At 33.7% G+C, this 26,593-nt stretch overlaps 3 protein-coding genes across 5 annotated transcripts; 1 reads left to right on the top strand and 2 right to left on the bottom strand.

The window, feature by feature from the left end:
- Positions 1-1,318: 1,318 nt before the first annotated feature.
- Positions 1,319-7,410, bottom strand: LOC111000216 (probable cytosolic Fe-S cluster assembly factor GL21135). The gene is made up of 8 exons (XM_022269590.2): positions 7,207-7,410; positions 6,849-7,063; positions 6,543-6,688; positions 6,273-6,431; positions 5,563-5,811; positions 4,963-5,173; positions 3,232-3,389; positions 1,319-2,597 (listed from the first exon to the last, which is right to left on the bottom strand). Exons 1-8 carry the CDS (start codon positions 7,270-7,272, stop codon positions 2,359-2,361), a joined length of 1,443 nt encoding a protein of 480 aa, XP_022125282.2. The 5' UTR covers positions 7,273-7,410; the 3' UTR covers positions 1,319-2,358.
- A 1,038-nt stretch (positions 7,411-8,448) lies between these two features.
- On the top strand, positions 8,449-11,850 carry LOC111000217 (dynein axonemal light chain 4). Its single transcript, XM_022269591.2, has 2 exons — positions 8,449-8,700; positions 10,749-11,850. The coding sequence occupies exons 1-2, from the start codon at positions 8,629-8,631 to the stop codon at positions 10,995-10,997; spliced, it is 321 nt and encodes a 106-aa protein (XP_022125283.1). The 5' UTR covers positions 8,449-8,628; the 3' UTR covers positions 10,998-11,850.
- A 1,314-nt stretch (positions 11,851-13,164) lies between these two features.
- Positions 13,165-26,482, bottom strand: LOC111000213 (ARF GTPase-activating protein Git). Of its 3 annotated transcripts, none has more exons than XM_022269585.2 (13): positions 26,258-26,482; positions 26,035-26,168; positions 25,853-25,965; positions 25,459-25,639; positions 24,046-24,176; positions 23,360-23,549; positions 21,656-21,728; positions 20,422-20,616; positions 19,471-19,607; positions 18,539-18,910; positions 17,087-17,194; positions 16,400-16,540; positions 13,165-15,897 (listed from the first exon to the last, which is right to left on the bottom strand). In XM_022269585.2, the coding sequence occupies exons 1-13, from the start codon at positions 26,319-26,321 to the stop codon at positions 15,730-15,732; spliced, it is 2,007 nt and encodes a 668-aa protein (XP_022125277.2). In that variant the 5' UTR covers positions 26,322-26,482; the 3' UTR covers positions 13,165-15,729. The 3 variants fall into 3 exon arrangements, with proteins under 3 accessions (XP_022125277.2, XP_022125278.2, XP_022125279.2); XM_022269586.2 differs by having other exon boundaries at positions 18,554-18,910; XM_022269587.2 differs by having other exon boundaries at positions 18,599-18,910.
- Positions 26,483-26,593: the final 111 nt, after the last annotated feature.

The raw sequence follows: 26,593 nt of genomic DNA, 5'->3' as shown, positions 1-26,593 counted from the left end.
TTTTTCATGAACAAAGGTGACTTTGACCGTCACGACAGCTGTGAGCGAATGAGTTGCCGGCCTTTTACAAATATGTACCTACGGCATTTTCTCAAAGGACCGTAAATTGGATTATTTGTGATATAAATATAGGCAGCTGATACCTCTAACGGGGGCCTTTAGAAATCTCAGCAACAGGTTTTTCCGTAAGTTTTATTTATTTACAAAAAACTCCTGCCTTATCAGGTATAATGTAGGGTACATTGGAAAGAGTGAACAATAAGGCAATAAAATTAACAGACGAATTAAAAAACCAAAAAACTTAAATAACATAATAAATAATACAAGAAATTAACTAACTACTATAAAGTAGTTAAGTTATAATATATTTATAGTAGGTAAGTTATATATAAACTAAAAAGACTCGAGAGTAGCACCAGAAACATTCCGCTTGATCCTTTGACGTCGCGTAGAGAAACGGGCTCTGCATCTTCTACCACATTTACCATGTAGAGTGCACAGAGGAGTTGCTAGGATTAATACCTCAAGCAGAGGTTTCATCAGAAGGCAGAATAAAAATAATCAATCAAATCAAATATCATTTATTCATATAGGAAACATAATGTACACTTATGAACGTCAAAAAATACATTGAATGCTTCTAATTGTATAATTTCTCAAATCAAGGGCGTAGAACGGAAGAGAAGAACTGGTAATAAACTCTCCGCCAATCCTTTTAATCGCCAAGTTTTTTTTACACAATGTTTGTAAGGAGCTGCAACCATTACACCATGTTCCATATGACATCTTGAGTAATAAAAAATAATAAAATAAATTAAAAACAAAGATTTGTCGTCTATCAGCAGGAGGCATGGTGAAATAGGAGCACGCACTTACATACTCGTGAGAACAACACGCAAATACGTAGTAATATCATCCGTATCACCTTGACGTTCATCATTCCACAACTGAGAGTTTCTTAGGTACTTTTTGCCGAGTACTACCACTATGGGTGCTGCTATAAACTAAAGTATATCCAAACCAATACGATTTCAAGAAAAGAGCGTACCAAGACTTAAAAGGCAACCACTTCTGGCAATTTAAGTGTCCATGGGCGGCGGTATCGCTGAACATCAGATGAGCTTCCCGCTCGGTTGCTTCCTATTACAATTCGACTAAGGGTTCTTCAAGAAAAGAGCGTACCAATTTTTAAAAGGCCAGCCTTTTAAACCCTTCTGGCATTAAGAGTGTCCATGTGCGGCGGTACAACTTAACATCAGGTGAGCCTCCTGCCCCCTGTTCTATATAAAAAGGGACCTATTTAATATTATTACCGCTTGAAAGAGAATAATTTTAATTACCCTTCCCTTTCTTGCGTCTGATGAATCAAGTCACTCTTTGAATTACGCAAATGATAGTGCATAGCGACCTTGTCTATGTATATTTAAATAATGACAATTTGCAAGTAATATTACTTTTATTTACATCATAACACTTATACTATATTACTAACATTACAATAAAATTTAAACTAAATATAACTAGGTAACTGTGCAAATATTTCTTTATACATTGTTCGTCATTAAATGACAGTACTGATTTTATCCTCCCTCTGAACTAAATAATAAACAAAACTATTTTCATGTTTTTATATAATCATAATTATTATAATATTATACGTGCATTCATTCACTGGTGTAACCAGCCATTTCAAAGTATGAACTGTTTTGTTTACTATAAAAGGTACCTTAATTTAAAACAATACAGACTTTTTTATTTTAAAATGTCGTAAACGCTTTTGACTGTATTGCATCGGTCCTGGATTTATCTTCAAGCCGACTAAAGTCAAATTGGCGCCAATCCAAATTCGTCATGTATAATATGTATAGAAATATTTTTTATGTAAGGTTAAATAATTTTTATGCTTACAAGCTGTGCCATAAATATCAACAGACAATCAAAAGACAAACACGAAAGAAAATTAAAGATGAAATGTCATGATTGACAGTTTAACCACAGACAATCATCGATAACATAAAGTTTTAACTATTGCCATAAAGAAACATTGATAGCGTAAATACTGGAATAGGTACAGTGTTAGAATTTATTACACAGTTTTTGTTTTTTTATATGTAGTCCGTTTAACATTTATTTTATATATTTTATGTAATATTGTTACACAGAAATTTAAAATAAAAGTTTCTTATTATGAATAATATCTCGTACAAAAGTTTGTGCGTTGTAAAATACACAATTAATACAAATTATTATTAAAACAAATTTGCTGTTGACCAGCTTTGGATATTGGAAAAAATTAATCTTAGTAAAGTACGTTAAAAAATAACGGAAATATCTGGCCCATACCCCATAAAATGATATTTACCACTTAATATTTAAAGCTACATCACTCTTTTCCAAAGCATGGTATTGCGTATGCAACATGGCGCGTGCTTTATCCGAATGTTTGCCTGACAGCCATTCGTTGTACAATCGAGAAACTGTTTGATTCTCGTCCTCACTTTGTGGTAATTCACGGTACATTATGTATAATTGCCCAACCAATTCCCGCGTACTTTCCCCTTGATAAGGACGGATTTGGGCACCGCCATTTAGACAACCTAAAAGTTATAATAATATCTTTAATTACAGTAAATGACTGAATCAAGTTATTTGTCAATCGCATCATGTGCTTTTGTACACGTTATTTTAGTATTATTATTATACGGGCCGCCCATAAAGGGCAGTAATCGCAGCCCATGGACATTCATTTTAGTCAGTAAAGGCCATTGAGTGGGCTTTTTTTTAAACAATTTGAGGTCGGAGTTCTCAGATAAGATCACCGGGAGTCCACAGTTTGCTATTTCGCTTTAGAAAATTGTTAGTAAATGGGACAGTGGAAGACTACAAACCATCAAGGTGATGGGGATGAAATCTAGAGAATAAGGTGTATACGGCGATGAAACGTGGCAGGAGGTACCAACCGTTTATTTATGATTAATTTTGCCATTGGTCGTTGTGTGTTAGACGAAACGATTAACCAATCAGAATCAAGCAAATGTCCTGTTATTTAAACTGCCTTGTAAATTTTTACGCCAACTTACGTTAGGAATACATTTTAGAATAATTCCGAGTTTTTATTGCAATTCATTTTACCTAAATAAGGTTTAGCTCAATAACACAGATTTTCCTACTTTATATATTTTCTAGAATACAAATATTATTTTTAATGTGTTAAAGTGATTATTATGTTACCTGATGGACAAGCCATAACTTCGACATAGTGATACGGTGACTTTCCTCGCTTCAGCTTTTGCACCAAGTTCTGAATGTTACGGAAGCCATTTGCGATCGCAAACTTTAGCACTTCTTGACCGTCCTTTTCTAATGATACTTCTCGGAAGTCCGGGTTCCTGTACAATTAATATTTATATTATAAATTGAAACGTCATTCGTAACCCTATGAAGCCAATAATTACAAACATATATTGATCAAAATAATTGTTCACATCATCATGGATGCCTTTTCATTTCGGAAATAAAATGGTAGAGCCTACAATCACTGCGAAACGCTCCCTGAAACGCGCTAACGAAGTCATTCTGGCCTCTAAGGATATAATATACAAGTTCTATACTTTAGCCACTGGAGCCTGACAAAAAGGGCCCGTAGGAGGCGCACACATGAGGGCAGACAACGGCAAAGAAAATTAAAGTCAGACCAGAAGCTAGGCTTGGTTAGTCGCGGGAACAGCCCGACGCTCTCCAAAACAGCCCGATCTGAGCTGTCAAGGTCCTTCAGGACAACAGCTAGATTCCAATACAAAAAAAAACCGCTAATAAGGGGTTCGGGTAAGTGGTTAGACGGACAGAGAACCTAACTTTAGGTAGGAGGAACTATTCGCAACTATATGACCAAGCTTAGTTCAATTAACTTTTTTTTTGTCATCTACTAGGCTTAGGCCACATATGCTATTAGTTTTAAAGATAGTTAATACATATTTGATTAAAAAGATATGGATTAAGTTAAGGGGATTCTGAATCGCAATAGATATATCTCAACAATGTAAAATTCATGAGGTAAAGAGCAACAGTTCAACAAAATGCGTATTGTTTTATTTATTTCACAATCGCATCACAATTGAACTCCTACATTTTTCCAATCATGTACCGTGGATTGCGTATCACTGTTTTACTGTGGAATTATTGAGTGGTTTGAATCTAATATTTTTGGAAATTCTTTATGAAAACTGCAGTCAAGAAGTCACACAAGAAGATTAATATAGATTTAAATATTCTAACTCGTCTATAGTCAAAAGAAGAAGAAAAAATATATCTGTATTATCAGTATTCAAAGGGAAAAAGCATCTTAAAGTTGAAGAGAAAGACAAGAAATGTCGACGATCTTAACCAAACAAAACTTATAGAAACACTCTAAGGTTTAAATGGAAATGAGCAAGTGATATTTCTAGAATGCTGGATAAGAGACGGACACACGAAACAATAAAATGAACTAGACCTACTGTAATCTATGACAAAATAAAAGATGGACAGATGACTAGAGTGAAAAACTGGATGAATTCTCAAGACAAGAAAGAGAAATGGAAAAAAATTAAGTAGACTTTCACCCTATAGGAGCCATACAAATAAAAACACAAACAAAAACTTATCTTGATTTTTAAAACTCTTACCTAATACTTTTATTAAGATATGTAAATTAAATTTAAAAAAAAAACAAAGTTTGTATAAATTGTAAAGTTTGTATAAATAACTTTAAAAAACGAAAGATGATACAAATTGATTTTTTGTATTCTGCCTTGACTTCAGATGATGAAACTCAGACGCAGGTAGTCAAAACAACAACTCTAAACTGATTGTTAGAATTGAGTTAATTATAAACAAATGCACTTAAAATTTAATGATTCCAGGTAAATACTGCAAGTATTGGAGTTACCTACTTAGTTAATAAGAAATTTTCCTGTCAAATACCTTAAGTTTTTATACTCCAATGGTGGGTCGGTGGCACCAAAAAGCTGATCGGCCGCATGTAAGAACACAGCATCACTGTAGCCCCCAGAACCAGACCCTATATGTCCCTTGACCCCTTTGACGTCACTTTCGTCCCATGGCCAGTCGAGTTCTCCATCCATTATGTCGCATAGTGATTTGTCTTCGCTGGACAGCATTTGTTCAAGTTCAACTGTAAGAAAAAGTGTCCTATTTAGACTATATTTACTTCGTTTTATCAACTGAGATTGAAGAAGTGTTAAACTGTTACGTAAAATACGAAACTATATGAAAAAAAGCAATAATCAAGTTTTATATACCATAGGTAAATGACAAAAAATAAATAAATATGGATTCATCAAAATTACATGTATTTTGCTAAATAATAATATTTATGATATGTGTTATAGCAAAGTTGGCCAACAACCTGTAGTTAGAACCCACCCATTTTTATGGGTGGCTTTGGCCCGGTCTTTCTCTCTCATTTCATCATATTTATCACTTATTATTTAATATTTTTTATCATTATTTTAATAATCTAAATTTAAATATAAATTATAAGACTTTATTATACAAACTCACTCGCAGTAATAACACAGTCGACATCCTGACAGTTGTATATTTCACTATAGAAGTCTTCTCGAGACGCTTCAAGTTTCTTGTCATAACAGGGCATAAGGGTCACATGGTAAATGGATGATGGCTGCAATTCCCGTCTTCCTGCTAGGTGCTGCTTTACTAGGGAACCCTGTATCTGCTGTGGGGACTTAGTACTGGATATGTATGGTAGGATGAAGCTACCATGTGTTTTCTCTGCATAGCACACCCATCCTATGAAAATAATTATGAAGATACAATCTTGGGTGAATTGTGGGGCAAAAAATATGAATACTTGATTGAAATTTTTATCGATGGGAGTTTTCTAATAAATATACATATTGAAGATCCATGTATTGCAAACTGAAAAACTTCACCAAGACATTGTGGAATGTTCATTGCCATATATATACAAAAAAATGTAAAAGTTTTTTTTTTTTTTTTTTTAAATTTAGAAAAATTAAGCCAAAACTATTATGTGTATAGTATATGAATGGAAATCCATATCACAAAAACTACTCAACAGATCACAATGAAACTGCTATATTCCATCATTTTAGTATGACATTTAATTTATAAGATATTTGTAGACAAACACATGCTTTTGAAATTTTACACTTGTACTTGAAAATCGAAAAATACCATCATATGTGTTCCAATTTCAGCAATGTAACAATAATAAAATCACCAATCACCTGGACAAGAGCTTGCAAGCATAGGCAGATATTTCCCAGATGGATCATTCTGTTGATTTCTATACCTTTCGAGAAACTCTTGTTGTGCTTCTAATAATGAGAAGTCTTCTGCTAATGTCATATCCAAAACTAAATCAGCACCAAGCTTCTTGAAATATCCTGAAATAAACTAATATATTTAAAAAAATATGTTTCAATTATTTATACCTTAAAACCTGTTTATTGTCTTTCACATGCCATTTTTAGGTTAAATAATGTCTATGACACTACCTGACACTTTTCTAGTTGCTTCCTGTGCAGTCAGTTTATATCTCAAAGCAAGAGACAACAGCGGCTGCGGTGATATTGACACAACAACTAAACTTACATCCATTGTTACTCCCTTTGAGTCAGTATACTTTCGTTCTGATAATACTCTGGAAGTTATAATATACATTACAATGTATATATTACTTACAAAAAATTTATATATTGTAATTGTAAAGGTAATTTATGACTAGAATTAAATTGAAAATACTTCAAAAGATAGGACTTTGTTAAATCAAGTCAATTTTCAGAACTTTTAGTGCACTTTACCTCAGTAATTCTTCTTGGCTTTGTTTTGTGACTAGCACACTTTCAGCTGATGTTATACAGCCACTGCATGCCAAGCAGTCAGCCAGTGTAATTTCAACTTTTTGTAACTTTTGCTCTCTTCCACTTGATAGATCAAAGTATCCATCTTCACCAATTTTAATTTTGGCACCAGTCTTACTCTTAGTTTTTTCGATCTTTACTGGTTTTATACATTCCTATAATATTTATATAATAGAAAATTTATAGAACTTAATAAACTTATGTTGTCTAGAGGGGCCTTATAACTTAAATACCTAAGCAATAAAAATGCGCTTATTAAGTGGAGTAAAATAGGTTATGTAGATAATAACATGGATACCTGTGAGGGAGTTATAAAGTCGTCTAAGTCCGTCAATTGTAGTGCCCCACTGAATCTAGAAGCCATTGTCGATTTTTAATTAAGACCATGAATCTTATTAAATAGTTTTGATAAATTAATCACATAAATTATTGGTAAGCAAAATTATCAAAACATAAATGTTTCCAAATAATCCAATCAGCTGTTTTTCATAGTCATATATTTGATAACTGACAACTGCCAGTTGCCACTGCTGAATGCTGCTGCCAAAGTAAACCACAGAACACTGATTATTACTGTTACTCGCATGTACACGTAGTTGGTTAAGATTGGATTCATATAAATTTACTGCATCCTAAGGGAGTTAAATAAATAGAAAAAAGCAATTACACACTACTATTACATATTTATTTAATTATTATTATAGCGTCAGCGCTATATTCCGATTGACATATTTAACTGTGAATGAATATTCAAATGTGGCGAGCGCCTGCAAGATTTTACAGGTTTTGCAGTCGTATTATAAAAATTTCGTTATTTGATGGATCTTTAAATGTGCTAGAACTTAATATTTTCCAGGGCCATTCTACCGCGGATACCTCTTCATTGAGACTAGCCTATATACACGATATATATTTGTTTGTCTATTTAGTATCGTTATCTAGAGTTTTTTTTCACAAATTCGCACAATCTCTTTGTTTTCATTCATTAGGCATCCCTTATTCCACAAATCTCATTTTCCGATAACTATATACATATACTAATAGGAGGTGCAGGCCCGATAGCTTTACGTTATCATCCACTGCACGGGATATTCAAATACTGCCAAGTTTATTACCAAATCTTACACATTATATTAAATTGTCAACTTAATAAATACATTTTTATTTTTTTATAGTTAGGGGTTGCCGCTATTGTTTTTAGTTAAATCAGACATGCTTACCAGATACACAATAAGGCCAGATAGATATGTACCAGGTATATACAAAATAACATAATTCCTTTTAATTATTTAAAATACACTATTAATCAAGCAGTTATCATTGAAAATATCTTTGTTACCTACTAAATCCTAGGCATATTTCTTAACTAAAACCAGCATGTATTTAATGTAATATAATGTTTCTAGACAATGTTTATATGCCGCTTACGTAAAACTTATTTATGTTAATGGCTTGCGTAGGTTTTTGCTATACAACAGTTAAGTGTTTTAGCCAAGACCTTGATTGCCCATAGTTTGCAAGTGCCAACCCACCCACAGGTCATCACTAACAAATCAACTCGAAATTCAAACGGAGAACTCGAAAAATCAATCAAATCTCCCCACATCTCAACGTTACCTAGGCAACTAGTAAACAGGCGAGAGGCGTGGAAATCGGCACACGTCTGTTGCTCGCTGTGTGGATATCAACGAGAATAATTGGAATAAAGTGAAGTGGTATAATGGCTGAAGAAGGTGCCGCAGCTGGTGGAGTTGCTGCGGAAAAAGTTATCCATACTTACCCATTGATAAGGGTGAGTAATCAAAGAATTGAATCTTCGCAATAAAATGATATTTAACTAGTTTGCATTTTGTCATCTTCAATATTTTGTGTGTTAGTTGAACGTAAAATAATTATTGTACAAAAAGTTATAAGTAAAATAATTTTAAAATTAAAGGAAAGGAATATTGCATAAATGTTGGGTAGGTACATTTTAAAATGTTATCACATAATTTATTACTTTGAATGAATTTTCTAGTTTTTTAAATATATATAAGTACGAAGTAGGTAACATATCCAGTTTTATTATTTGGGTAAATTATCGTATTGAAATACTCCTTGCATATTATCAACCTTTGTCGTTACTTCCCAGACCGATACGGGTACCTAATAATCGTTTTTTCCTATTTAACTCGATCTTAAAACAAATTAAATAAAATGTGTGCGAGTAGGTACATGAAGCTTCAATGGCAGTAACTTAGCAAAACATAAATTTTATTTACCGCATGTAAGTTGTAAAAGGCCTCTTCCGAAATCGATGTTACAGAAACAAATAAAAAAAATACATTCAGCTTGAAATAATTAAAAACAAAATTATGTTTTCCTACGTATAAATTTGTCGCTTTTGAAAGCTTATTTACATGACTTACTGAGGACAGTACCGATCTTTGCTAAAGAAGGAAAAAGTTGATGTCAACACTTTTCCTCTCGTGTACGCGAAGTATTAGATGGAAACCCTAGAAGTTGGTAAGATGATCGCGGTCATGGTTTATGACGCTGTGATGGACGCCGGTCGACGCTATCCGCATTGGTATCGAGTTACCCTAGAGAAAATACGTACAACACATCATCTGGAACGGTTTTTTTATATAGTATTTAAGGTTTTATAAATTAGTTAATTAAATGATGTTTAAGAGTTTGGACCCGTAAAAATTCACACTACATGACTTAGCTTTAATTAGTTTTAAATTGAGATGTATTGAATTGGTGTTGCAGGAAAATTGTGATAACTAAAGGTTTGCGATTATCATGAATACTGCAATTTTGGATGCCGTGCAAGAGCATCAGACAATTCTGAACACTAAATTTGTGCTTTGACAAAACCATTGTCTAAGATTCTTCAACCAAGACGTTTATCTGCGGTCAGGTCTATAGGGAAATTATATACAATGAAAATAAACGGTGTCAAGTGTCCTATATAATAAGCAGCATTTTTACTGAGGGTATTTCGTGATGAACACGAGAGTTTTAAAAAATTACGTTCAATAAGTTTACGAGCAAATTGCGTTCTACATTACTACTCTAAACTTGGCTTAAAAGCTTCCTCATTCAATCCTATTTTGTTTGGCTGATATTTGTAAGTGGTTAAGTAATCGGCACTGTTTATTTTATCAGCCGGGAACCGACAGGTGGATCAGTTAGCCATTCATTCAACACTCATGAACAAATATTCTTTTAAAGTGAAATTGCATTACATAATTTACATAGCTTATTTTTCATTTGCAAACACCGATATAAAGCTATTTAAATGTGTAATTTAATATACTTTTAACATTACATACATTTTATAGGATATAAACGAATTTACATATTAAAATAATTTTTCAAATTGCGATCATAATAAATAAATAAATGTTAAAAGTTCACGTGGGTCTGATCTTTTAAACACAGTCAAAGCACAATTCAAAGATGAAAGAATACTTTAAAACTATTTATTTAGTTCTAGGGTCAGATAAAACTCCATAATCATACGTTGCATGTGCGCATGTTGGAGAAGCACTATTAAATTATTTTAAGTTTTTTTTATAGAAGCCTAAGATAAGTGAGTTCCCATTGACACTATAAAGGCCAGAGTGCTCGCTAGTGCGTTGACGGCCTTTAAAGAATTGCTAGGTACGCTCTTTTCTTGAAGGATCTTAGTCAAATGGGTTCGAAACTACTTCAGTGGGCAGCTGGTTCCACAAAGCGGTAGAGCGCGGCAAAAATTTTCAAAAGTTATTCTTAGGAACATTTATTCTATATAAAGATATCTATGGTATGTATATAGGTATATAGAAATAAATATTCTTATTTTTTTCACAGCATTGTGACATGTCAGAAGAGATGCGCATAGAGGCCATGGAGCTGTCAGTGACGGCGTGTGAAAAGTTTGCTCAAAACAATGAACTGGCTGCAAGAATGGTTAAGGAGACAATGGATAAAAAATTTGGTCCTGCCTTCCATGTGGTGGTTGGCGAGAGCTACGGCTTCGAGATCACGTATGAGTGTACAACTATATGCTATATGTACTTTGGTGGGAACCAGGCAGTATGTATTTGGAAGTGTTCGTGAGAATGTCCTATTTGTATTGGAAGTGGTTCATGAACTTAAACAGTGTTCGCATCTGATAAATACTGTTGTCTATGAGTTGTAAATATAGACTAGATCCATGAAATTTCTTGAAGGTCACATTTATACGCATTCTAGGCATAGAGCTCAAAATGCATCGTTTATCTTACGCATCGACCCTTGCCGAGGGTGATGTAGACAGACAATATAGAAATATCTATAAAATCAGGATCTCCCTTCCCCTAAGCTAAAGGGTAGACTTTTAAATTGCCTATGGACTAGAGCTTCACATTAAATATTTTAAAAATTGTGCCTTTAATTGTGAGAGAATAAATGTTAATATTTACTAGTTTAGGGAATTACTTTGGCAATGAAAAATTATGCAATATACACGTAATTTAGCTTAGAATTAGTTAAAACGATAGGACGATTGTATTTTAAAGTGTTATTCGTTCTGTCCTTGTATTCATGAACATAATACACCGTAATTTGTGCGCAATTATTGTAATGTTAATATTAGTATATTCTTGAAACAAGGTAAACTTTGGTAATGTTTTTTGCTGTTTAGTGAACAATTTAGTTGATTTAACCTATGAACATATTATGAAATTTACATTTAACAAATTCAGTTCTGTTAAATAACGCAAATGCTTTTCACCGTTTTATCATTTATCTCTTTCTGTGAAATTGTGTTACTATGTAATGAAAAGAGACAGATATTCATATCTCTCTTTTTGAATAAAAGAAAACGTTCGTTTAAACTTTAAACTGTCTAACTAGAATTTTTATTTTTTTATAAGGGAGTAAATATTTAAACTACCTAACGTATATATGTTCCAAAGATAACTAACTTAGTTTGATAAAATATTTTTTAACATATTAAAACATTGTTTTATAAAATTCTATTTTTCTTTTAATGACATTAAATATTTTTACTAATAAATATTTTAAAACACATTTCTGCGCTTTTAATGGTACGAGAAAAAGCAGGTGGGTCACATAGAACTAAGTGCTTACCGCCGCCCATGGGCACCTGCAACACCAGGCGACTGCAAATGTGTAAATTTAAGAAATATCTACAGTGGTGATGCGTGGGATGTCCTTAGCCCTCTGTTGTGACGTCAAAGTGGAATTTCGATGACATTCCGTTTTGATTACCATTTAAAAAAGGGCGTGCGTACAAAGTACACATGTCAGAAGTGAAAATTCTTTGTAAATTAATTATTACTAACGTATACGCCCCAATAGATGACTATGATCCCTCCATGTATTTGTATATCTATATACACATTGTTTACACACTGTATAAGTGCTTATGATATAAAGAAATACAAAATCTGCGTTTACTGCACAAGAAGTTATGCGACAGAATTTCCATCTAAAGTTCTAATCTGTAACTACAAAACGAATACATCGACCAATAGCATGTCTTTTTCTAGATCTCCCTTTCTCACTCTCTCTCAATTGGTCTCAATGGCTCTCTCCCTTTTACTTCGATAAAAACGCTGCACATCTCCGTGACGTTTTATCCGTAAAAAATTATTATGCATCAGTCAAATTCTGGTTAATCTGGGCCTCTTTCTGTATTTGTAATCATTTATTTCTTCTTATAGGCAAGTAGGTGATCAGCCTTGTATGCCTGACACGCCGTTTACTTCGGTTCTAAGGCCGGTTTAGACACGAATAGTTCGAACGTTCCTCCTCGAACGTTCGAGGGACGCTAGAGGCTAACAAAAAGTCTGATCATTGTTTATTTACTTAAATAAAAAGATGCCAGCGTAAAAAAAAAATTTCAGTGATTTCTCCATTAGCACTAGATCAGCTCTATGTAGAATTCGGGGATTCCCGCAAAAGAGCCTGTCCCAGGCTCGCGATCTTTTAATAAATGATCCAAATTTATTGCTTTTTACTTTCGATGGGGTGCCACCCAAGGTAGCTACGTCATTGGCACTAAGCAGTGAGTGAAAAAATAGAAGACAAGAACAGATTCTTGCCTTTAATAGAAACTGTTAGTAAGGGCATCCTTATGATAAATATTCTAATAAGTAAATTAGGTAAGACTTAAATTACTTATTAGTCTTAAGTCGAGCTAGATCGTAATTTTTCATGATGTAAAAAAATGTTTATATTAAAGAAGTAGTATAGTTTAGGGAAAATGATAAAACACTCGTTATATCCGACCACATTTATTTGAACACTTAATAACTGGATAATCTCATTAACAAATATATTTTTATATAGTTATACAGATTACGAAAACTTTAAAGCTGAAAAATTATAATAAATTATATCTAAAATTATTTTGTTTGCACGATATATACGCAATAGTTACATACATACTCTTAGTCGCATTTTCTACTCTTGACGTTTCGTCTACATATTCATAAACATTTTGTATAACTCGCATTTGGACAAAAAATCATACGGTCGTCTCTTTCTTTCAAATGTTGTTTATGGTGTGTTGAAAAGAGACCAATGTAATGTAGTGGATTTTTTAAGAGCTCATGCCAAAATTGTCGTAAAGTTGGAATTTATTGCTATCTAATGGATACTTTAGTTACAAATTCTATATTTTTAGACAAATATAGGAATCTAATAAATTATATATAAACTACATCCAAAAATCCCCTAATTACATCAAAACCACACTACATTTGTTTAACTCGTCGATGACTTTACTTATTTAAAATCATTGTTGAGGTCGTAAACTATGACATTTGAAGGACCTTCAGTTTGGCTGTGGTATAATTAGTGGATTGTCATTACAAAAAACTAACTACTTTATTGAGGCACGATTGTGTAACACTACGCACTGGGTCACATAATACTTCAAGCACCTTTAGCATTAGTATACATTTTGAAGAAACACGATTACAATCAAAGAAAATAGTATCAAAATTTTTGATCGCTCTAGAAATTTTAACTACAAATTAAATTAAATTGCCTATAGTAAAATAAATAGAACGGATATTAAAAAAATCTTAAATCCATTTGTGGCGTTATATATTCCACGGAAAAGGAATTATTTTTGTACAAAATCAACCTTTTTTAATACAGATAATATCAACCATTTCCTGTAAACATGACAATCCGTTTAGCCTCTTATGCGTAAAAAAAACTTCTTAACGATCATAAACTTTGCGAGACAATTTTCTCTAATTTAGCATAATAATTAGCTACATTCTACATATATAATAAAATATGTAGCAAAAATAACAATTACAACCATTCACGATGCTACAATTTGTCTTTATATTTTAGGTCTTATAAAATCGCATTTAAATCATACCGACCTATTTATTACACACTTAATACGTTTAAGATTATACCTGTGATAATCAACAATTGGTTTAATCATGTTCCATAAAAGAAAAACTCAAATCCATAGAAATCTAATATTTCATAATCGCTCTTTACATTTCTGCCAGCATTCTTTACTGCGTACATTTTAGCTATAATATGAACAATAGTAAAAATACTAAAAATCCTTAATAGTAATGATTTTTTGGTCTTAATATTCAGCTTAATCAAGTGTAAATAACAGAATCAGCAATTATGCATCATGCACGTCGTTGTTAATTTAAATATTTGATTACGGCAACATTCAAATTGACTGTTCTGAAGTATAGCCACAATAGATCACTAATTAGCTTGTCTTGGCCACAGATTAGTTAAACCTTTGAGCTAGATGGGGCCTTAAGTTATCTGTGGCTAGTTTACAGTACTTTAAATAGACTTATGTTTGATGCACAATACGGGCCAAAGAGTTTTAAATTATTCTTATCTATCGAATGAACTGAGAAGTTTTGAGAGACCGCGTTAATGTCACTGTCAAGTGACAAGACGAATTAAATGACTTTAGTATTAATACGTGACTACAGAAAAATGTTGATGATTATAATGAAGGAACATATAGATGATGAATGAAGGAACTATAAGTATGAATCTATTTTAGAATACAACTTTAGAATTTGATATACATTATCTAAATCACAACTCACAATAGCAAACTCAGACAAATCTGTAACACTAACATACAGCACACAAAAATTCAAAACATTCCCAAAATGTTCAATTAAATACTGTTTTTAATATTATTGTATATTTTATATCACGTCATTATTAGAATAATTGTGTTTTTTATTTAACTACATATCGATGGATACAAGTCCTTTAGTCGCATAACAAGCGGTAACGATAGATTGATTTCACGCGTTTGAACTTTAAATAGATCGAGGCAAATTAATAAATATATTTTCAGTTTTTAATTCGTGTACATAACAGTATTTGGTTCACAATTATACAGTAAGAGATAACAAGACAAACATTTTTTTATATTTGCTCTATTGTCTTATAATTAAAACATCATTTCTCACTGCGTTTTAACTCAGCTAAAAAACAGTATTTTATTAAAACTAAGTGTTACTCGCAAGTAAATTGGCTATGTTATGCGTACTATGGGTGGGGCATGTATCTAAAACCCACGTGGGGTACATAACTAACCCAATTTATTTGCCAAACTTGCATTCACTTCATGCGACTCCTACAAATCACAAAAAACTGATTACCACCAAAAAGCCCTTGCAACACTTTCTCATTTGCCGCTAAACTGGCAATACAAGACCTGTCACACTAATACAACCTACAATTGTGACACTTATCACTTAAACATCCCAAAAGTGCAACACCAGGGTACACTTTTACACTACACGGTTGTGTAGTGTAGTGTTCTTCGCTAGGAGGGCTGGAAATGTGTTACTAAAAGCTTTGTCGCCTTGGCCAAGTCGTACGCGGCTGTTCGCACTTGGTCGATTGGAGCTTGGGCGGTACAAGCAATGCTCAATTCCTCACTTGCTGAACGAAGATCACTTACTACCTGGTCCAACGATGCGTCTGAGCAGGTCTGTAATTTATTACCCAATGATATAATCTGCTTTTGACAAACATAAGTAGGCTTTGTGTAGGTTAAGTTTTTTTAATAATTAGTCAGAAATAAAAATAACAATTTGTTGAGGTTGTTATAGTAAAAAATAAATAATCTTTTAAGCTATTGCAATGATTTTATCGCGAACTTTGAGCGCTTAACTTCGAATCATGAAATTCCGTAACGAAAATAAGCCTAACACGATGACGTAATATAGATGCAGCCGGTAAGCGGTAGTCTGAGCCTGGTAGGATGGTAGATAGAAATAATATAAATGCTGCATAAAAAAATTATAATTGCGTAAATTGATAAAAAATGCTATGCAATAGCTATACCGCGGCAGTCCTCAGGTTCCACACGTTTTTTTAATCACTTTAATAAGTAATAAGCATTAGGCCAAGCTAATTTGTGGACTTTTGTTTCTTAAAGCGATTTAAATAAAGTAATCTAATCCAAAAGCTAGGTACCAAACCACACAAACCTGTGGAAACAGTGCCAACAGAGACGACGTAGCTCGTCGAATAGAGTCAGCCCTGTCTGGCAACCGACTCCGCTGGAGTCTCGCAGCCGACCACAATTCCTGGATTGCACGGGTCACAGCTTCCGCGCGCATTTGGACTACCTGCGAGAAACATACATATGAGACCTTTAAAATTTATTTTTAATGTGTATTGCCTGCTCAGGGAATGTTTTAGTATTTCTGTACGGCTAGGTTCCACAAAAATTGGTCTTGTATAGCGTCATCTATCGAACAGAAATTGAATCGGGTACAACATTACTTTTAACTAAACACTACCATAGTTTTCATAGACTGAAGCCTCTTATAGTTTTGGAACTCAAACTTTTTTTTAATGTAACAGGGGCAAACGGGTAAGAGGCTCACCTGATGTAAGTGATACCGCCTATACACTCACATTACCAGAAGGAATACAAGTGTACCTGACAATTTCCTTGTAAGCGGAAAACTTGGTAATTTAAAGTGCGTCTGACACTTCTTGCCAATTTTTCTCGTCTTAGTTTTTAATTTATTACATTTCAATCAAGGTCCCCAAAGACTCCTGCATTCTCAGTATAATCAAATTCGTGCGACCGATTTAAAAATCCAATGCATATGTGTGCTTTGCATAATGCTTTGAAAAAAATTTATCAGTAATTTTATCGTTCTTACCTCTGCATTCAATGGCTCCCGGGGCGAATCAATATCCATCATACTCGACACGCCAACTTCCAACGCACCCTGTGTTAGAGATCTCTCCAAAACCGGAATACTTGTCAACTACATACAAAACATGAATTTACTTCTAAAAAAAACACTAGACACAAACGAAACGCACACTACTAAAATTTGTGTAAACATGCGATAATGTGCTGTAATGTACACAAGCACGCACACACGCACACACTCATGCTCATATTTATTTATAGTCGTCGCATTTGAAACTGAGTCGTCGGGCAATAATTAATGTCACTGACAGTAGGAAATGTCGAAAACCCGTTATTATTATTATATTATATTATTTCGATACTTTCGCACGCACTCTGACTCCTGATTGGTCGTTATAAGTTTTTTCTTTACCTTTCCGAACTCGTGAGTTCTCTTTCCCTACTGTCAAAATAAAATAAAACATTATTTTCCGGTAACGAAAAATTATTCATACTTAACATAATTTAGCATACCGACTGCACTATGACTTGTAAGTGCGAACGATATTGATAAATATGATTTATGATCCGAAGCCTTAGCTTATAATGCGTCGACTAGTATTTAGTATATCACTACACTACGTCAAAGGTCGTAAGCTGCTAACTAAATATTTTTTTATTTAGTGGATAATTAAATATAATTATTACAAAACTTCACACTACCAGAGTAGGTACCTACAGATCAAATAAACTAACTAATATTAAAAAAGTCCAGCACGACGTGTTTAAAGTAAATACCTTATACGCTATATTAAAACCTTACAAGTGCATTGGTTTTGTCAGTCACGTGACCATTTTTAAACAAATTCTAATGACATTTGTGTCAGGACTCTCCAAAACGTATCTACTACACGTCGAAATCAAGCATTGGCACCTGCTTCCCCTCCCACCATACCCCACCCCCACTCTCGCCCTTGACGCGACACTCGACAGTACAATCAGTAATTTATATACTAACGTTACGCGCGCGCGTCCTGTGTCGATGTCTGTACTTTTTATTTTGTCATTTCATTTTATTAAAAAATAAACTAAAATTATATTTGTTTTATTAACCTGTAAACCTGCAAATATAACTTTTACCAAAATATATACCTACATTTAACCCCCTGATTGATAAACGTTGGTATTATAAATAATTACCTACCTACTATCGCGAGTCTCGAGGGGCCTTAAAGATTACATGAGTTATTTATGCAGTCAGTACATCACTATGACGTCATTACAGCGGGGTGCCTAGTTAATTTCTGCGTGTAGTAGGATTTGTTAGGGGTAGAAGTGACCTCAAAGAACCCCCAATTATAGAAACACTAGCCAGGCGCATTAGCAATTTGCGAAATTCTAAAAACATTAGTATAAGGGGCTGTATAACCAATACCGTTAATGATTAATATCCTAAATACTAATCTACGATTAGTACCTGATGTTTAGTAACCTGCCAGTTATTCCTTGGTCCCTCTCTAGTCTCATACATACTGACCGGGCGGGTCTTCACTCTTACATCTTCTTCTCTTCCTTTCTCTTTGTCCTCATTCGTGGACACGCTGTCCTCGTCGATACTACTCGTTTTTAGTACGCTGTTCTCTTTTGTCAGCTGTTCCACAATAGTTTGAAGGTTTTTCAGCTGATTTTTCAGCTCTGTGATGGTTGAGTCCCGATTGTCGAGTTCCTTTTTAAGAGATTCTATCTCGTTTCTGTCTATTGGTGTGTTTGTACGTTCGTTTGATTCGGGTAGTGAAGGGTTGTATGTGGATGATACTGTTTCGCCCGCTTTCGGGTCTAGATTTGACATCTGAAGAGAGTCATTAGTTTAATATATTTGAAGGCAGGTAAATCTTTTTTTTACTTTTCTTTCTTTTCACGAAAGATTATTTAAATTACCTAAAATACATGTGTATTTCTTCTTAATATTATAAAGTACAAGTAAACTTGTTCTAAAGTGCACAGAGCGGGCAATTAAGTAGACTATCTAATGGAATGACAGAACCACAGAACAACTACGCTCATAGATGTTGGGCTAAACGCAAATAACCACAGAAGATAAAAAAACCGCGAACTTATATTTCATTTTTATGTTGTATAGTTTTGTTATTACAAACGCTATGACTGAATAAATGCGGCAGAACCCACACCTATTATATCAGACATTAATTTTCATTTAAGTTAGAAACATCTAATGTATTGTTTTAAGTCCTACAATGCGAAAAATGAAAGTAAAACTTTTTACATCGTAAAATAAACCCTAACACAAAGCGACAGGGTTCAAAGATTTCATGCGTATGGAGAATGAATTATAAGTTTTTTTTATGGCAACACATAACTGTATCATAAGTTTAAAGAGGTTATACTCACATCCAAGTCGATGGGTGCCAAAGCCGCGTAGTCCTCATCCGAAGCGACCGAATCGTACAAAGGCTCATCGTCAGACATTTGAGAAATGTGTTTCAAGTGACTCGCCGATAATAACGGATTTAGTGGACCCGATATACCTGAACAAATTATATATTTACACAATAAATAAACAATTATTTCTTTTCCTAAAATATAATTGTGAAGTTGAGCTTTTACGAAACTAAAAAATAATAAAAATAACTAAATCTCAATAATAAGTCTAACAAATAACATATAAACGTACCGAAACAGAGAAAAAAGTAAAGTTGACTATTAAAAAATACACTTATAGATAATGCGACTAAAAAAGAAATACATATTAAATGCTTATAATTTCACATTTTACTGTCAGTTCTCAAATCGCAGAACGGAAGAGAAGAACTGGCAATAAACTCTGGGCCATTCTTTTTAATCGCCATGTTTTTTGTTTTTTTTAGAGGATTGTGAGTATTTAGACAAGGTATCGATAATAATTATAAATATCTTAACTGTTATTAGAATTATCATATTTGGCTATTTTTAAATGACCGAATGTGCACTTTTTTACATATATAATCAATTTGAATGTACCAAAATCTTTGAAAATAAAAAAAATATTATTATTATTCATGAATTGTCGATAAATTAAAAACATATTTTTTTTTATAGAGCGGGGGGCAAACAGGCAGGGTCACCTGATGTTAAGTGATACCGCCGCCCATGGACACTCTCAACGCCAGAGGGCTTGCGAGTGCGTTGCCGGCATTTCGAATTGGTTCGCTCTAATCTTTAAGGACCTTAAGTCGAATTGGTTCGGAAATGCTTCAGTGGGCAGCTGGTAAAGTAGTTAAATACCAATGCTAGTAGCTTATATCAGAAACCACCTGGGAGTCTTTGCTACCTTTCCGTACGTACGTAGGTATAAAAGATTACCTCTTGGCTGTAGACTGGCAATCCTCTGTCTTCTAGTAGCATCTAGAAGAACATCCCGGAGTAATGTCGCGAATTCCGGTGAAGACAGTCTGGCTAGTTTCTGCCTGCCCTGGTTCCTTGGGGCCGATAGAGCCGGGTTCACGGGCAAAAATGCCACACCACATCGTTCTAAGCCCGTCGCGCTGGTTTGCCATACTAAAATTATATGTAGATTTTATGTATTTTTTAAATAATGATTTTGGTTAACGATTAAAACATATAACATAGGGAATAGCCTTGCGCTTTTATTATGTATATACACAGGCCTTAGAAAAGTAATTAAAAAATATTATATAATTAGCGGTAAGAATTTCGGTTCACATCAAGAGATTTAGGGCCTGTTTCACAATGTATGGATAAAGTGCCAAATAGCTATGCAACACATAAATTATTCGAAAGATTAAAGTTACAAATAAGATACTTCGAATTTCATGACGTATAGCGCTATCTGACAATCGTGAAACGCAAAAATACTATTTATCCTACGAATAAGTAACAAATAGCTTATTTGGAACTTATCCGGACATTGTGAAACAGTCCCTTAATCATTCATTAAAACTAAATCATTCTAATTGGAACCTTTTAAGTGAAATATTTGCAGTATATATATGGTACTGATTTATTTTTATCGTCACACAAAACCGGTTTTGCATGTTTGCACGTAATCGTGCGTGCACGCTTCTAAGTGGTGCGTGAGTCAGTGCGCTGGGTGGCTTATTATTAAACAATGAAGCGAGGAGATCGGCTTCAGACATTTTTTTAAGACCTCTAATAATTTCAAAGAGGAATAAGAACGCTAATATGTCTAATAAAAATTCTGGTTTTCTTTATTATACTTAATGGCTTTGTTTTTTTAGAGCCCAAGAGGCAAACGGGCAAATTCTGATGTTAAGTGATACCGTCACCATGGACACTAATGCCAAACTTGGGAGTGCGTTGTTGGCCTTTTACTTAGTTAAGGTAAAAAAGAGTAATAACATACTCTTTTATATTAAATATACAATTATCAAGGCTAAAACTGTGTTTTATGTTCATGTTTAAATGTGTATTTCGTTGGCTATTGGTGTATGTACGTATAGATATTGTATAATGAGCAGCTATAGGAATACTGATAAACAAATAGTAATAATCAATAAACTAACAATGCTTTCGTAATGAGTATATTTGTATATGAGACGTATGTGTATGTACTCACTGGCTTCCGTCTCGCGTCGATCAATTTCATCGTAAATATCCATAACAAGCTCTTCAAAGAGGTGATTCGGTAACTGTAAATGATATTAAAAACATATTTATAGGTTTATAATACGAAAATAAAACTAATATAAAAAACGTGCCAACATTATTAATCTAGTTCCACATGCAATCTTCCTCGCAATACACTAGTGAACACATATTCATAAAACTTTTCCTTTAGACATATATTAGGTAAGTACATATGAAATTGGCGTATTTCGTACTGGCCACTTTAATCACGATGTTCTCCTCTTTGGTGAGGAATTCCAAATTCAAATTTGTACAGCTATTAACTCATGTATTTGTGCTACGACGACCGTCATTCATTTGTTTTTCCTTCTGTTTTTTTCTGTTTGCGTCACACATTTTACAAAATGGAAAACTTAAAGTATCGCATTATTTACGAGTACGAGTTCCGCCGTGGCACTAGTGCTGCGGAAACAATTCGAAGGGTGAATGATGTGTATGGCGGTCATGTTGCAAAAGAAAACACAGTTCGTTTTTGGTTTCAACGTTTTCGTTCTGGAAATTTCGACCTGCAGAACAAGCCCCGTGGACGGCCTGAGATCCAAGTTGATAATGAAGTATTGAAGGCTATTGTGGAAGCGGATCCATCGCAAACCACGTCCGAGTTAGCTGCAGGCTGCGGTGTTAGTAATTTAATTCACTTGAAGCAAATTGGGAAGATTAAAAGTCTTGAAAGATGGGTACCTCACGAATTGACTGAAGCAAACCGGAAAACGCGCGACTTTTATAATATTTTTAATTATTTTGTTGATAACAATAAAATAAATATATTTGCAGATAAAAAATATTATTAGGAACCTGGTTTTTTTTTTAATAAACATTTTGAAATAAATATATATAAGTACCAGTGGCGAAGAGTCCATACAAGCCGATTCCCACCGGGTTACCTTTCAAAAATCAGTTCCATATTCATACAAAAGTATTTACATTCTATTTCATTAACAAAGTATTATTAATTAAATGCCTGCGCGATTTACAATAGCAATAGTAATTCTTAGCAATACCCTAAGTATCACATTTCATTTTATAGTCGTAAATTAATCAGCGCGTCAATTTTTCGTACCTAAATTACATTAAAGGTAACTCGACGAATTACAGCTTATCTCGGCCAACGTTTTACTATGAGGCGAAAAGAGACAGAGCGTGTCAAACCATCTCTTTCTAATGCTCGCTAACTGTACGTAATATTTAAAGAAAGATAAGGCTGATCGCGACCGGCTTGCAGTTCTCTCCTCTCCTCTATTAGAAAGAGACAAAGAAATTATTGTTATTGAACCACGGCACGGGAGAAAGAAAACACGACAAAATTAAAAAGAATTAGCGTTATAATGAAATCCTTCGCAAGTCATATTCTTTTTATTTTGGCTTTTTTAGTTTGGTTGAAAATAGATTATTTTTAGTATGTGACATGTGTTCCTATACCACTGGTGCGTGATAATTTCGTTTGTTATATTTTAATATTTGTGTTATTTAAACTGTGACTGATTCTGTAAGGTAATTTAATCGCAGATTTGGTTAAATACTGTGGATTTTGTTTGTTATTATGGCTTTAATTCATATAGAGTGCTGTTCAACATTTTTTTGGACCGGCTTCCCTTTGCCAAAATTTCACCCTTCGCCACTGATAAGTACATACCAATTGTAACTTTCCCCTAGCAGCCTTAGCGACGTCGGTCATTTCGTGTGTGTCATGCGCTCGAGGCACTATGTAGTGCCTACCAGATGCATGATCCGGTCTTTCACCAGTCAGAAAGTAGATCATTCGGTCAGTGGCTTCATATACTAACTCTGTCATACGGTCTGCAAGTTCTGTATGGCCACCTAGTCTGAAATAAATTCAATTATTTGACTCACTTTCCTAGTGTTCATTTAGAATCATTGTCATCAATAAAAGAACCCAGAAAAGACGCACTTGTACTGCTATATAAAACTTAATTCATTATTTTTAAAGAAAAAGTAACTTTGACAAATATTTTTTTATTTCTAGGCGATTTCCGAAAGGCAATAGAGTAAAACCGGATAGTAGTCAGGCATATCGTCTCTATTTGTGTTTTTTTTGTGTCTAAGGCTCCCATAAACTCAGTATTTCATCGCATGAGTGTTCAAACCCCCCGGCTACCAATTCTTTTGAATTGATAGCCGGGGTTCGAAACCCGGGGTTTGAACGGAGATCAAAATCGCGGAGCTCTTAGGTTCGAACTAACACTGCTTATACTAAGAGTAACGGGTAATTAATTATAATAGTGTTTAGAAATAAATGTTGCGTCTCTATTCAAATGATGCCGTAAGCAAATTGAACCAGACTACCGAACTCGCACATACCTAGCACATTCACTGGGGGTGTTTCCTGCACTATCCTTGGCTGTCGGGTCAGCTCCCCAGGCTACCAACAACTCAGCCTGCGCTGGCTGACCGGCACGGCAAGCTACGTGTAAGCACATGTTGCCTTTCTCCTATAAGACGATTAAAACTTTTCTACTTATGATTTATTAGCCAGGTGTAATTTCTACAAATAAAATATAAATTGATAAATGTACGCCTAATGCTTGGCTAAATATAATAATAAAGTAGCCAACTGGTATACATAAAATAACATAAGTTTTTTGGCATGTCCAAACGTTTTTTTTATAATTTTTTTTAAATACTTAATATGGTCAACTTTTGATAAAACTAAAGATATTAGCAATTTAAATTCAGTGCAATACTTTTTTCTCATTTGCATTTTGTAGATTGTTTGTAAAGTCTTACTATAAAACGTGGTATAAAGAGGTGTTTGTTGCTTTAATTCAAAGTAGGGAAATGTTCAATGCTGATAATTAAGCCTTACCAACATGCAATTATTAAGATATCCTATTGGAAAACTTTTCGCTACTCAACTTCAAAATTGTTTAATAAAACAACTTTTAACTGTTAAAAAATTATACTTCATAGCAATATGCAGATTTTTTTTTTGAAAAAAGCACCAACCACACCATATCATACACAACACAAACCTAAATATAAACCAACACAAAAAACTTTCTATGCCCCATTTTCCTAGAAACTAAATTTTCACAAACATTCACTAAAAATCTTATCAACCTGCTCTGTGCTGATACAGAAAATACTCTTATTGTACAAAAATAATTAATATTTAAATTGTGTTATGTAGACATTATTGTTTATAATACGGGGAACTCTAGTGTTAAAGCTAGTGAACTTTTTTTAAATCTAAATATCCTATTATTGTGAACAATAAATTTGTTCTTTCTCTATATATTATACACCATACCTGTTGGATATTATGGTTCTTCTAGTTTAATGTTTAAAATGGGTTATAATCAGTGTGTACAACACCAAGATAACATAGTAAGTTGTTATAAGTTTAAGTATACAGGAAATCTACTAAATACACAATGCTATCACTTAACACCTCATTGCATAAATAAACATTAGACACTGGTTTCATGTAACTTTTTGGTTGTTAGTAACTAGTTGGCATAACAAAACTATGTACATATGTAAAATTTTAATGTTTTTATTTATTTTATTATTCATAAAATCACTGCATTTGTATTTGTGGAATAAAGCCCAAATATAAAAAGCTGTAAACAAAATTTACACTTTGTTTTAATTTCTCATTACTTAGTGGTCTGAAATTTTGTTACAAAAGTTGAGTTGTCTAAAATTGTTCCTTTATCAAATTAATGCTGAACATTATATATATATTGCTTTTCATGACATATTTAGACAAACCTGATTATAGTAATTAGGATCAGCCCCCTGCGCTAATAGTCTCATGCCTGTGTCCAGAGAGGAGCTTCGTACAGCACTATGCAACTGTCTTCCTAATTCACTTGGTGGTTCATCACGACGAGCACGCAATACATAAGCAAGCCGCAAATGTTTTGCCAAAATGAACTCTGATTTAACTGGACTGTAAAAAATAGTTTTTCGGATGGTTCAAATATGAAACTAAGAATAATCAGTAAGTTAAAGAGTAACTGAAGCGTTAGGCTTGCCTTCGAGATAAAGCAAAAGCATCTCACGTCTCAGCTAAATACTATTGGCACAAGGGTATAAATAAAAAACATAATTGCTTAATTAAAAAAAAAATTTCAATAGTCAGTCTGTTAACTGAAAGTCTTACTGTAATGGGTCTTTTGGAGTTGGCTTTTTCCGCAGATGCTTCGGAGCTGATGTGTCCAATAAAGAGTGCTCCCAAATACTATTTACATTCTGTGCTGTCAGTGCTTGCACCATCTAAAAAATAATCATTTATTAATGAATAAGAAGTAGGAAATCGGTAGCAAATCAATGAAGAATACCTACAGCTAATAGCGACGGCGGCCAAGAACCTTGCCGTAGTGACTTAACGTGCGATATATGCCGACCCATACTGCGATGAACACTACAGCACTCAGCACATAACAACAGTCCACGGTTTATTGACGCCCACGATGGATCTACAATAATAATAATTCAGAAACACCGGTTCTAGTCACTTGTATTGATTGACACCAATTAATCTTTAGAGCAATTATTTGCTGCTTACCCGATGCCCCGCAATCGGAACAAACATCGATAGAGGACCGATGTTTAGATCTTGAAATCATCATTTTACTTAATACTGATTGTTCTATCACATTAAAGCTACCTCCATTTGTACGTATGCCATATACTGATTTAAATTTTAATTATTGGTTGTAATTGGGTGCAAACACTATAAACGTTAAGTCTAAACAGTAAAGACTCTGAACACCAAAATAAACCAAGAAATCTTCTCAATTTAAATGACTACTGTCAGGTGTCAACTATACGACAACTACCAATCGAAACTAAACAGATTAATAATTATCTATACGTGCAATACACAGATGCTATTTAAAAA

Source organism: Pieris rapae, chromosome 8, assembly GCF_905147795.1.
Source record: "Pieris rapae chromosome 8, ilPieRapa1.1, whole genome shotgun sequence".
In the NCBI taxonomy this organism is placed as follows: Eukaryota; Metazoa; Arthropoda; class Insecta; order Lepidoptera; family Pieridae; genus Pieris; species Pieris rapae.
The sequence above is the reverse complement of the archived record's forward strand: the minus strand, read 5'-3'. Positions and strand labels throughout refer to the sequence as shown.